The 12,145-nt window shown below is 44.4% G+C and overlaps 2 protein-coding genes across 4 annotated transcripts; both read left to right on the forward strand.

Moving 5' to 3' along the window:
* The first annotated feature begins 2,649 nt into the window (after window positions 1-2,649).
* LOC113016045 (RNA-binding protein 4.1-like) lies at window positions 2,650-6,701 on the forward strand. Its single transcript, XM_080299749.1, has 4 exons — window positions 2,650-2,800; window positions 3,812-4,240; window positions 4,592-5,328; window positions 5,493-6,701. Exons 2-3 carry the CDS (start codon window positions 3,829-3,831, stop codon window positions 5,320-5,322), a joined length of 1,143 nt encoding a protein of 380 aa, XP_080155875.1. The 5' UTR covers window positions 2,650-2,800; window positions 3,812-3,828; the 3' UTR covers window positions 5,323-5,328; window positions 5,493-6,701.
* Window positions 6,702-7,270: 569 nt separating this feature from the next.
* LOC113016067 (RNA-binding protein 4.1-like) lies at window positions 7,271-11,651 on the forward strand. Of its 3 annotated transcripts, XM_026158602.2 has the most exons (4): window positions 7,271-7,831; window positions 8,826-9,249; window positions 9,936-10,834; window positions 10,997-11,651. In XM_026158602.2, exons 2-3 carry the CDS (start codon window positions 8,844-8,846, stop codon window positions 10,787-10,789), a joined length of 1,260 nt encoding a protein of 419 aa, XP_026014387.1. In that variant the 5' UTR covers window positions 7,271-7,831; window positions 8,826-8,843; the 3' UTR covers window positions 10,790-10,834; window positions 10,997-11,651. The 3 variants fall into 3 exon arrangements, with proteins under 3 accessions (XP_026014387.1, XP_026014367.1, XP_026014377.1); XM_026158582.2 differs by having other exon boundaries at window positions 9,936-11,651; XM_026158592.2 differs by having other exon boundaries at window positions 7,780-8,047; window positions 9,936-11,651.
* The last annotated feature ends 494 nt before the right edge of the window (window positions 11,652-12,145 follow it).

A 12,145-nucleotide genomic window follows, 5' to 3' on the forward strand; every position in this document is an offset into this window, starting at 1 on the left:
ACTAAATATTGAATATTATTGTGTAAAATGTAAAATTGACAGAGCACAGTGTGCTTTGAGGTAGCAGCCAAAAAGGGTGTAGTTTGTGTGTGTGAGCACCCGTGTGTACACCTGTGAGCATGAACGCGCTTGTATTTAAAAGGTTCCTTCATGTAATGATCTGCTAGAGGGTGTGGGGGGGCCATAGCCCCGTCCTCCAGGGCATGAAGCAGGTATGGAGGAGATCCAGGCTCCAGCCATCCAGAGGCCCTCAGAACACAAGAGACCAAGGAAGACCAACGGAGAGGGGCAACCGTGCCACTATCCCGGAAAGAGCTGAGGAGAGTCCCAGATGAGGGGTCAGCCGCAGAGCAGAAGCCAGGGGGGGTTGCAGCGACGTGCCCGTGAGCTCCATCAGCTGTGCCAGAGTGACCGAGCCCCAGGCCAAGAGGCCGAGGGCACCCCACCCCCAGGCTCCAGGCCCCGACAAGCAGCCACCAGGAGTGAACTGGTGTGTACCTGGACGCCCATCCCCGGACACAAAGAACCACCAATGCATCGATTTCTGAAGGCGTCTGCCACTGGCAGGGGGAGTGGTGGGGGGAGATAGGCCTCCATGCCTTAGAGGGCCTGAGATGTCCCCAGAGAGGTGGCATCTGATACCCGACCTGACATATACAGGGAGTGCAGAATTATTAGGCAAGTTGTATTTTTGAGGAATAATTTTATTATTGAACAACAACCATGTTCTCAATGAACCCAAAAAAGTCATTAATATCAAAGCTGAATGTTTTTGGAAGTAGTTTTTAGTTTGTTTTTAGTTTTAGCTATTTTAGGGGGATATCTGTGTGTGCAGGTGACTATTACTGTGCATAATTATTAGGCAACTTAACAAAAAACAAATATATACCCATTTCAATTTTTTATTTTTACCAGTGAAACCAATATAACATCTCCACATTCACAAATATACATTTCTGACATTCAAAAACAAAACAAAAACAAATCAGCGACCAATATAGCCACCTTTCTTTGCAAGGACACTCAAAAGCCTGCCATCCATGGATTCTGTCAGTGTTTTGATCTGTTCACCATCAACATTGCGTGCAGCAGCAACCACAGCCTCCCAGACACTGTTCAGAGAGGTGTACTGTTTTCCATCCTTGTAAATCTCACATTTGATGATGGACCACAGGTTCTCAATGGGGTTCAGATCAGGTGAACAAGGAGGCCATGTCATTAGTTTTTCTTCTTTTATACCCTTTCTTGCCAGCCACGCTGTGGAGTACTTGGACGCGTGTGATGGAGCATTGTCCTGCATGAAAATCATGTTTTTCTTGAAGGATGCAGACTTCTTCCTGTACCACTGCTTGAAGAAGGTGTCTTCCAGAAACTGGCAGTAGGACTGGGAGTTGAGCTTGACTCCATCCTCAACCCGAAAAGGCTCCACAAGCTCATCTTTGATGATACCAGCCCAAACCAGTACTCCACCTCCACCTTGCTGGCGTCTGAGTCGGACTGGAGCTCTCTGCCCTTTACCAATCCAGCCACGGGCCCATCCATCTGGCCCATCAAGACTCACTCTCATTTCATCAGTCCATAAAACCTTAGAAAAATCAGTCTTGAGATATTTCTTGGCCCAGTCTTGACGTTTCAGCTTGTGTGTCTTGTTCAGTGGTGGTCGTCTTTCAGCCTTTCTTACCTTGGCCACGTCTCTGAGTATTGCACACCTTGTGCTTTTGGGCACTCCAGTGATGTTGCAGCTCTGAAATATGGCCAAACTGGTGGCAAGTGGCATCTTGGCAGCTGCACGCTTGACTTTTCTCAGTTCATGGGCAGTTATTTTGCGCCTTGGTTTTTCCACACGCTTCTTGCGACCCTGTTGACTATTTTGAATGAAACGCTTGATTGTTCGATGATCACGCTTCAGAAGCTTTGCAATTTTGAGACTGCTGCATCCCTCACTATATCTCACTATTTTTGACTTTTCTGAGCCTGTCAAGTCCTTCTTTTGACCCATTTTGCCAAAGGAAAGGACGTTGCCTAATAATTATGCACACCTGATATAGGGTGTTGATGTCATTAGACCACACCCCTTCTCATTACAGAGATGCGCATCACCTAATATGCTTAATTGGTAGTAGGCTTTCGAGCCTATACAGCTTGGGGTAAGACAACATGTATGAAGAGGATGATGTGGACAAAATACTCATTTGCCTAATAATTCTGCACTCCCTGTAGACACATAGTTTTCTACAGTCAATGGTTCAAACCTTTACTGGAGCCTCCCAGTGTACAAGCCACAAAAGTGCAGCTCATTTCTGTTTTTTTTTTTTTCTTTTTTTGCACACAGAAACCCTTTGTATAAGAACATCTTATTAAATAACAATAGTACAGAAATGTTAAATAAGGTGAAATACTCAAGGGCCTTCCTGCTCCCATCTTTCCTTTATCTCCATGTTTGATTTTCATGTCGCAGCTTCCTTTTGCTCTGCTGGCTGCCCTGCCTTTGTAAAAAACAAAAACAACAACAACATGGCAGGTTGAACTGATTGCTTATGCTTTAGGGTTTTTTTTTCAGTAAATTTTATATCTAATGTCCTTTTTTATAATGGTTAAAAAAAATATGCTGTGGTCAACGAGCTCGATCACTTTTGGCGCCGATTGACTTGTTCGCACTCCAGGCCAGTAGAGGGCGAACGGCTCCAAGCTGGTTTGCTAACTACCAATCAAAACAACAGGAGAAGAAGACAACGCGGACGGTACAGTGGCGTCATTTCATTGTTCATTCATTGGTATCGAGGCCTACGTCTCTTTATAGGTGAGCTGGGGGTTTTGGTGTGAAGACGTGACACGACTCTTTATGTGTGCGATGTAAAACTTACGTTGTGGTGTTTAATAAAGAAGAAAATTAATTAACAGGCCAAAGTGAGTGAGTCTGCGGCTAGCGAGCATTAGCTTCCTGGACGTATTACAGTCAAAAATTATAAATAGCAGTGGATGAATGGTGAAGAGTTGCGAACTAAACGCAGTTTACATAGTTTAGAAATTGGGAGCAACACGTACCTGGGGCGTTAGGGTTCGTTATCGTGTGATTAATGTAACATACGGATTAGTGCTAACAAGCTAGCTACTTTACGAGTGCAAAACTGGTGTTGACATGTCTCCGCTGACAAATGAAGGCAGTGTAATATGAAGGTGGTACTTTTCCAAATACAGCATACACACACAAAAGTTAGCACATCTGCTCAGCAAAAGTCTGTTTATGTCACTCAGCCCCAAAGCAGCTCCTGTCACAGCCCCGAATTCAGCTCTTCTCATCTGCCGATCATTTTGCAGCAGCAACATGTAGTTACAGTTTAAATGAATTGTGTAGTCTCTGTGTGTACACTTGACCACTCAAGTAGTCACACATGTCAGATCGCCTGTGATGAGTACAAATAAGAAGCTATCCTGCCAGTGTCTGACATGGACATCATTCTGACCACCACAGACAGTCCACACGTTGAATCTTCTGCGGTCTAATAAAAGAAGCTGGTGAAAGCTGAGTGAATGATTCTCTCCTTTTATGTGACTTGATTTTGGCCTGTCCTCATTGATGTTTGGTGTGAACACATTCAACAGTTTAAGCAAACATGCCCTGCCTTGTTAATGTTTGCGAAGGCCTTTGTATTAGCTGAACAATTGCTTTTAGATTTAGTTTGTATTTATTTGTATAAGGCAGCAATTTCATGACATTGTTAACCAACAGAAATGGGCAATGGCCCTCACATCCTTTTAGATCAATAAGTATGGAATGTGTTCCTAACAGACATATTTCTTGATCTTCTAGGATACACAGAATTCATCATGGTGAAAATTTTTATTGGCAACCTTGCCTGCAATGCCACAGCAGAGGAGCTACGGGAACTCTTCGAGAAGTACGGCAAAGTCACAGAATGTGACACTGTCAAAAACTACGGCTTTGTACACATGAGCAACATGAGCGAGGCAGAGGAGGCCATCAAAAACCTCCACCAGCACCAGCTGCACGGCTGGCGCATGAATGTGGAAATGAGCAAAGGGAGGCCTAAGTCCACCACCAAACTGCATGTCAGCAACCTCGGGGAAGAGGTCACTAGTGACGTTTTGAGGGCCAAGTTTGAAGAGTTTGGCCCAGTGGTGGAGTGTGACATTGTTAAGGACTATGCCTTTGTTCACATGGAGCGAGTCGAAGATGCAATGGAAGCCATCAGTAAGCTGGACAACACAGCCTACAAAGGTGAACGCTCGGGCAGGGGAGTGCAAGTTGTCTTCTCTGTACATGCGATTTTGGATTCTATTTTGCCGCCGTAGGGATAAGTAAAGTCCTCTTGCTGATGTATTTCCACAGAGTATAGATAACCGTTGCTTTAACTGACGAGTTAACTAAAAATAATCACAAGTTTGGAAGGTCTTTTTGTAAAACCAGTGGCAGTGTACTTGATGAATGGGCACTGCACTGTCATTCAGTCACCTGCACGTTTTTTCGCTTTTCTCAGTCATTGTCGCTTTAACGTGTTTAATGGTCGTTAAGAAGCTTTCCGTGTCAGAGTCCCCACGGTCTCATGCGTGTCTTCTCTTTCCTTACAAGGCAAGCTGATGAGCGTACAGCTATCCACCAGTCGGCTTCGCACTGCCCCGGGAATGGGAAATCATACGGGCTGCTTTGTCTGCGGGAAACACGGCCACTGGTCGAAAGACTGTCCAGTCGCTCGGAACGGTAGCCACAGTGACGGCATGAGAGGCCGCGGCGCCCAGGCCCCGCCACACAGTCTCCCAAGTTATGGCAGCTACGGGATGGCCTCACCTGCAGCAGCTGATTACATGAGTGGCTCTGCATATAGTCCGGCTAGTTACGTAGGTGGGTTGCCTCCACCTCTTCCCCACAGGCTTAGCGGCTACGCCTCTGAGCCAGGGGATCGGTACAGCAGCAGAGCACCAAGCTCCTATGCTGATAGGTCACCAGCCTTTGATCGTGACCATTTCTATAGCAGCGTCAACTATTATGAGAAATACAGAGCTCATCCTTTTGGCTCAAGCTATTTTGAGGATCGGCGCATGTCCTACCTTCCCCCTCCCCCACCTTCCTCCATCTCAAAGCTCTCATCCAGTGTAGATCCCTTTGAGCGTCAGGCCTTGCCTCCGCCTCAAGCGCCTGCCGCATGCTACACAGGTGAGCACACCCCGACCAGACGAGCAGCTGTCCCATCGGCTGGCTTTGCCTATGAGCGAACACAACTGTCGCCTGCCTCTGCCTCCAGGAGCTCATACACAGCTGCACGACCCAAGGGTCATTATGCATCACGTTATGCGCCTTACTAAAGCCAGGTGAGCACCACAGTCCATAACGTTACTTTAAGACATTAGCAGTCAGCGGGCACTGACGCGGTTCTGTGTTTGTCTGAACTTGGACTGTTTTTAACGTTCTGAATCTTTTAAAGTTGTGGTAAGTGTCAGCACTGTTTCTCAGGAATGCTGTGCTCTCTTTCTAGGTCTGTCTGTGAACTGCAAGACTTTTCCTTTGCCGTCACTTCAAGTGTGATTCCTTCAGTCTGCGTTGATGTACGGCAAAGAGACTCTGTTTGGAAAATGGTGTCCGTATCTTCTAGGCATCTGAGATGCCAGTGGCCTGCAGACGACTCGTCCTTTTCAGCCATGTTCCCCTAGCTTGTTTTCTGAAGGGGCGATTAGCAAATGTCACATTTTGACATTTTTCTTACTCTGCAGGTTTTCAGCTCGGGTTTTAGCCAAGTCTTTCTTTCTTTACATGTCTCTCATCATTTGTTGCAAATTGTTCAAATCGGCAAATAATAATTTTTGGTCTTTCTTTGTCATTTAGACATATTCTTGTTCAGTTAATACATGTTTTGTTTTTTAAGATTGCATGAAGCATACCTCATTCCACATAATGGCATAGGTTACCTGTTGCACAGAAGAATTGGATTTTGCGCTTTCACACATTTGACATGTGTGTCAGTAAAACGAATTTGGATAAAGAGAAAAAAGTGTTACAAATGATCATCATTGCTGCAGCATCATTGCTGCAGCGGGCGGTAACTCTCAATGTGTATTTTATAACAGGTAAAGCCAGACGTGTGGAATCGAATGGTGCAGCATTTCCCTCTGTAGTGGATTAAAAGGCTAAAGGCAGCAGCAGGGAAATGGATGTGTGTGCAGTCTAGCGTTCAGTTAGCATTTACAGAGGGATACTTTGAGTTTAAACCAAAGTTAAGCCTGGAGATCATAAACATTCCAGCTTTTTTCTCATTTAAATGTGTCTGTGGGTTCTGCTATTTGTTCATTTTCTAATAATTGAGGTGTCTGCTGGGCTAAAATTCTTCAACTAAGTGACACCAAAGTGAGACTGCTAGCTGATATGGATTGTGCAACTGACAAACGGTTTTCTTCCCGATGATAGTGGTGCTGACTGCCTGTAGCCAACAACAGAAACGAGCCACGGTGTGTGAGATCTCTATTGTATCCATGTAACACTGAGTAGGAACAAGTCTGTGGGGGGACGGAGCAGAGCTGTAGAAGTTGTGAGGCACGTCCTGTGTACTGTTGAAGGTGCCTTTCCTTGTTTTGCTTATGAGTGGATTTGAAGTTTGTATTTTTCATACTAGCTGAAAAAATATTAATATACCTTTTAAAAAAAAATCTGAAGTTAATGATTTTTAATAAAGCCAAAATTATTTTGGTCATGCTCGTTTCAGTTTTTTACTTGAGTATGATGAATGCAGTGGTGTGGCTTTTGGTATTTTGTTCTAAAAATGCTCCAAGTATGAATATCAGAAAATAAAATCCAGTTATTTGTCCAAATAGGGGCTCAAGGTTAATGTTCAAGACGATGTCTTGTAAAAAAGAAAGTCTCCATGAAAGGCCATTCTTCACCTATTTAAAATCTATATTTCTTTGAAATTCTGTTTTTTGTTTGTTTGTTTGTTTGTTTGTTTGTTTGTTTGTTTGTTTGTTTAAAGCTCTTCATTGATGTAGAGCCACAGTTGAATTAAACTTTTCAGTGCAGATTTTAGGGAGAAAAAACACTAACCCCTGTCTCTTCATTGTGTTAAGATTCCATTTAAATCTTAACAATTCCATTCCATTTAAAAGAGAGAGAAGTCACCGGGACAAGCCAGGAGAAATAAAAATTATTTTTGACAAACCAAAACAGCCTTATGTGCTGAGCCACAGTTTGGGTCATGTGTGTTTTATTCTGCTGCGGATGGTAGAGTATACAGGACGATCCACTGTGCCCAAACTGGGATGGATCAGAACGAAATTGCCCCCTCTTTCGCTACGTTGTTATCAATAAGGTTTTCATATCAGAACATATTGGACGAAACGCATTGACACTAATCTGTATGTGGTAGTCCAGTTAACTTGAAAACTTTGCTCCGCGAACCGAGATGGGACCTCCAAACTACAGATCCAGCTTTGAGTGGGCTGTGTGTCTCCGCATGAACGCTTTCAAAGACCCAATGATGTGATCCAGCGACTGTATGAAAGAACCTTTTTCACTTTTTATCAGCGTGATTAGGTGCTAATCTTCCAAAGCAAGTCGGATTTCTTAAATGTCACTGTTCAAGTACTGATAATAATGTTTAGAAAAAAACTATTTTACACGTAGTCACGAAGTATATCCTCCATCTTGCCTATTCTCCTGCCTTGGTTTCCTTTGCTCTGCATGTGGAGACGCCATGGCTTAGCTTTCGGTGCTAGCTAGTCCCTCCCAAAAAGCGCTAGCGGGGTTAGCTGTATGTATTTGCCTGCCAACGCGCTAGCCGCCATTTCATTCTCCGAGGGAGGAGACGAGGAGTGCGACTTTTAACAGGTATGAATTGTATTACCCCGTAATTGCGAGGAACAAAAATCGGTTGCGAAAGTGACCCAGTGCACCACAGTTCCAGCTGCTCCAGAAGTGTTTGCTGTAAAAGAGATCTGCTAATCCAATATCCAAGCTACAGCCTCGCGACTCGTGTAGTGAAGGCCGCAGCCTGAATGTTGTGACGTTACGTAAGAGTAACCAAAGCAGGCATAGTATAGTGCGGTAAGTTTAAGTGTGTAAGTGTTTTGTCAGGTTTTGATGCACATTGTAATCAGATAAGCTGCGGTGATGTTATTTAGCGGTGCCGCTAACGACTTTTTTCGGCTGCGTGCTCAGTGTCTGGTTAAGCACCGCGCGGGCACTGCTGTGCTTGCTAATGGCTCGTTCGCGCGTTTCCTTTGGACTCCGCACACCACGCTGGTTCTTTGTAAACTAAACAGCCGATAGAAATGGCTCCGCTGAATCCAGTCCACTGCAGCTTTGTCTGTTGGTCAGCTCCTTCGTCAAACTTTAATTGTTGCGCTTAAACTTTTGCCCAAAGAGCGCGTCCATTACGTTATTCTCCAGTTGACGTTCAAGGCCCATACGGTGACTCGTTAAAGCTGAGTGGGTTATCTTTAATGAAATACTGTCCGAGTGCTGGCTTTGTTAGTATTGCTGCCACTCTATTCTGTGCGGACTGTACCAGTGTTGTTCGTGTTGTCCCCATGAGATTACGTGGAGACTTTCTATACAGTTAACTAGTAGGGGTCCTCCCTCCTACATGCCCAGGAAGCCTTGTCAATGGAGAAAAGTCCATAAAGTTTGAGTAGTGATTGCTCAACAACACTGCTGGAAACTCATTATTGCAGAAGTTCACCTTATAACCTTGGAGTTGTGATTTGGCGCTATATTAATAAAATTGAACTGAATAGCATTTTGTTAAATGAACTGGTAAAAGTTTCAATTCAGTCATCGGAGTCATGATGCTACTAATGCTGAAGTTCCTCTCTTCCTTTAGTGACGTGGACCCTGCACAATGGTGAAAATATTCATAGGGAACTTGTCCCCAGACACCACATCAGATGAACTTCGCTCTCTCTTCTCTCAGTATGGCAAGATTGCAGAATGCTCAATTGTCAAGAACTTTGGCTTTGTGCACATGGATGACAAAACAGAGGCAGAGGAAGCCATCCGCAATCTCCACCAGTATGAGCTGAATGGCCAGCCTATGAACGTGGAATTAAGTCGTGGCAAGTCAAGGGGATCCACCAAACTGCACGTTGGCAACATTGCCTGTACCAACCAGGAGCTGAGGGCCAAGTTTGAAGAGTTTGGCGCTGTGTTGGAGTGTGACATAGTAAAAAACTATGCTTTTGTTCACATGGAGAGAATGGAGGATGCCATGGAAGCCATTAATCAGTTAGACAACACAGCTTTTAAAGGTGAACTCTTGGGCTGGGCTTGATGATTTAATTAAAGTCAGATTAAAGATGTAGTATCAATATTGTTGTTATGTTGATGGGTAAATTATTGCTCAAATGCAGGTGAGTAAAAAGAACTAAGGTAAGTTTTAATAGACAATTCCAACATCATTTTAAAGCTGGTATCCGTAATGTCTTTGGTAATATCCGCCTGTGTTGTGGACTTAAAGGGACACAGACTGGAATTTATGACTCACTCGTCAGGTAAACACCTGTTGTGTGGTTATTCCAAGTATTTTATTTGAAGTACATAGAGTGTACAAATCGGACCAAATGCATAGTCCCATTAAGGGCAGGATTAAAACGGACATGACGTAGTCCTGTTCGTAGAACGTGGTGTTTGACACGCATTTATTCGCAGGATCATAAATCTCGGGTTGCGCCGGTGAGATCCACGTCCGCACCACGGGTACAAGTTGAAATTGACGCTCACTGATCACATCGTATTAGTTACCTGTTGTGTTTTCGGTGGTTTAAGAAGCGTTTCAAGTTACGGATTTCAGCTTTAATAACCATATTTTTAGTGCTCAAATCATTAGGTATGTCTTCTTGCTACTGTTGGAATACAATGCAGCCTTTTAGCTGATTGATACAGGCAGGAAATATGAATGCAGGTATAAATCCTTATTGAGTCTTTTCTTTTTAAGGCAAACTGATGAGCGTGAAGCTTTCGACTAGCCGCCTGCGTACTGCGCCGGGAATGGGAGACAGATCGGGTTGTTATCGTTGCGGGCAGGAAGGCCACTGGTCCAAAGAATGCCCTCTTGACCAAAATGGCTACCACGGTTCAGAGCCAAAGTCTGATGGATACGATGCCTCGAGATTTGGCGGGCGGGGTCGCAGCAGGGGTTATCATCCGGACTTCAGTGGCGAACCAGATTACGGTGGCAGCTATGCTCCTGTGCACGGTTTTTCCCGAGGTTCCGGTCACAGCAGCAACATGGCAGGGTACAGAAGAGGTGCAGGCTATGAGGGTGCAATGAGGTATGGGCCACACCCGGGGTATGGTGTAAATGCTGCTGCAGAACATAGCATGGCTCAGATGTATGGCGGCGAGGCAGCATACAGGGGCAACGGCTCACTCTATGGCGCGTTCCCAGCCTACCCGGTGCGACGGTCGCCTTATGAGGAAAGAGATCCGTACGGGGTTGTGGACTACTACGAGAAGTACAGGGCCAATACTTACGGAGGCAGTTATTTCGAGGAACGCCGCGCTGTCCCCTTGCCTGCTCCAGCAGCGTCCTCCTCCACGGCTATAATGAGAGAGCGTCTGCCTCCCTCTAATGTCAACCCATACGAGCGCCCTCCCCTCCCTCCTCCACCAGCCCCAGTCTCTTCATACTACGCACGTGACCGGAGTCCGATTCGGAGAGTTGCTGCCGAAGCAGATGGATATACATATGAGCGTTCGCGCCTTTCTCCGGTGACCGCCCTCCCAAGAAGTTCTACCTATGAAAATCCGCGGGATCCCGGCGCGGAGCGGGCACGGTATACATACTAGTGCTTGTCCCATGCAGTCAGGGCAGAGCTGATTTACAGTAAGCAGGTAGGCTAGCCGAAGTGCCATGTAAACGTCACACAGTGAATCTCATTGCTGTTGTTTGAAGCTAAAGTCAGCGCTCTGTATGTGGGTGGGTGGGCACAGTAAGCAGAACATTTAAGTCTAAATGGTTGGATACATTCACAATATGCTTTGATCTTCTTCCAGGTCCTAATTCACACTCCAGTCCAAACAGTGGCTCAGTTTCCCATCTCTCATTGTCTTGTAACACGCTGTGGTATAGCTGCAGTTAGCAAGTATGTAAAAGCAGGTCCAGCCTGGTTCCTTATGTGACACTGCCACAACTGAATTTTTGCCCTTCTGAAAAAAACATACATAGCCTGAACACATTACATTAGTGCATGGTGCTTATTGTAAAGGTGAGTCTTCTGTTAATAGAACTTAAAGTGTATTCAGCAGCTTCTAATGTATTATGTGCGTTTAGTGTATTTGTGTTAGTGGAAGTATGCCTCATAACTGCAGCGACGGCTAAACAAATGTGAGTGCTTGAAGCCTGAAAACGAGGACCTTCTCTTCCTTCTCATGGTTCCACTTTTCTGTTCGGGATCAGATGAAAACATTTGTGAAATTAAGATGGGAGAACTTTTTTTTTTTTCTTAAGCTACATTGTGTTTGATTTTTTTTTCTTTTTTTTTCTTTTATTGACAGTAGGAACATTACTTAAATTCCATTGATTTCCATTGCTATGATAAATATGAGATTCACATGTTCAACCTGTAGTAGTAAAGCATTGACCTCGGAACCTTTTTGTCTGTATTGATTTCTCACTATTAGGTTATAATAAAAAATCTGTCTAAAGTTTGAGGATTGTGACCTCTCTCGTGTGTGTGTGTGTGTGTGTGTGTGTGCGCGCGCACTTACTATAAGATGTGAAATCGACTGCAGAGTCCATCAGCCCGTGAACACACAAGCGAAGACTGGTGGAAGATCACTTTGTCATACAGAGAATGATAAATGCAACTTGTGACATGAAATATGTCATGACATGATAAACATTGACTTGGACATGTTTATATATCAGAATCTGTTCGGCCAAGTTTGTTTGACTCCAGTTCAAGTTTTTTTTTTATGCAAAAAACCTGTTTTGTTTTAAAAAAAAAAACCCTCTTGCTCTTTTACAAGTTACATAGCTATAAATGGGGTGAACATAGTGCAACCCTGGATGAATCTTAGACACTCATTTTAATAGTGTAATACTAAGCCACTGTTACCTTGAATGATATAACAGTGGGCTATTTCTCAGTGTTCATCAGCATGACAGCCTGGGGGAAGAAACTGTCTTTGGCAGCTGGTTTT

Source organism: Astatotilapia calliptera, chromosome 3 (genome assembly GCF_964374335.1).
Source record: "Astatotilapia calliptera chromosome 3, fAstCal68.1, whole genome shotgun sequence".
NCBI lineage: Eukaryota > Metazoa > Chordata > Actinopteri > Cichliformes > Cichlidae > Astatotilapia > Astatotilapia calliptera.

Bases quoted from the DNA above. Each gene is read 5' to 3' on its own strand.
- LOC113016045 (XM_080299749.1), top strand. From the start codon at position 3,829: ATGGTGAAAATTTTTATTGGCAACCTTGCCTGCAATGCCACAGCAGAG. The intron at 4,241-4,591 runs GTGAACGCTCGG...TTTCCTTACAAG, and splicing joins GGACAACACAGCCTACAAAG to GCAAGCTGATGAGCGTACAG.
- LOC113016067 (XM_026158582.2), top strand. From the start codon at position 8,844: ATGGTGAAAATATTCATAGGGAACTTGTCCCCAGACACCACATCAGAT. The intron at 9,250-9,935 runs GTGAACTCTTGG...TTTCTTTTTAAG, and splicing joins AGACAACACAGCTTTTAAAG to GCAAACTGATGAGCGTGAAG.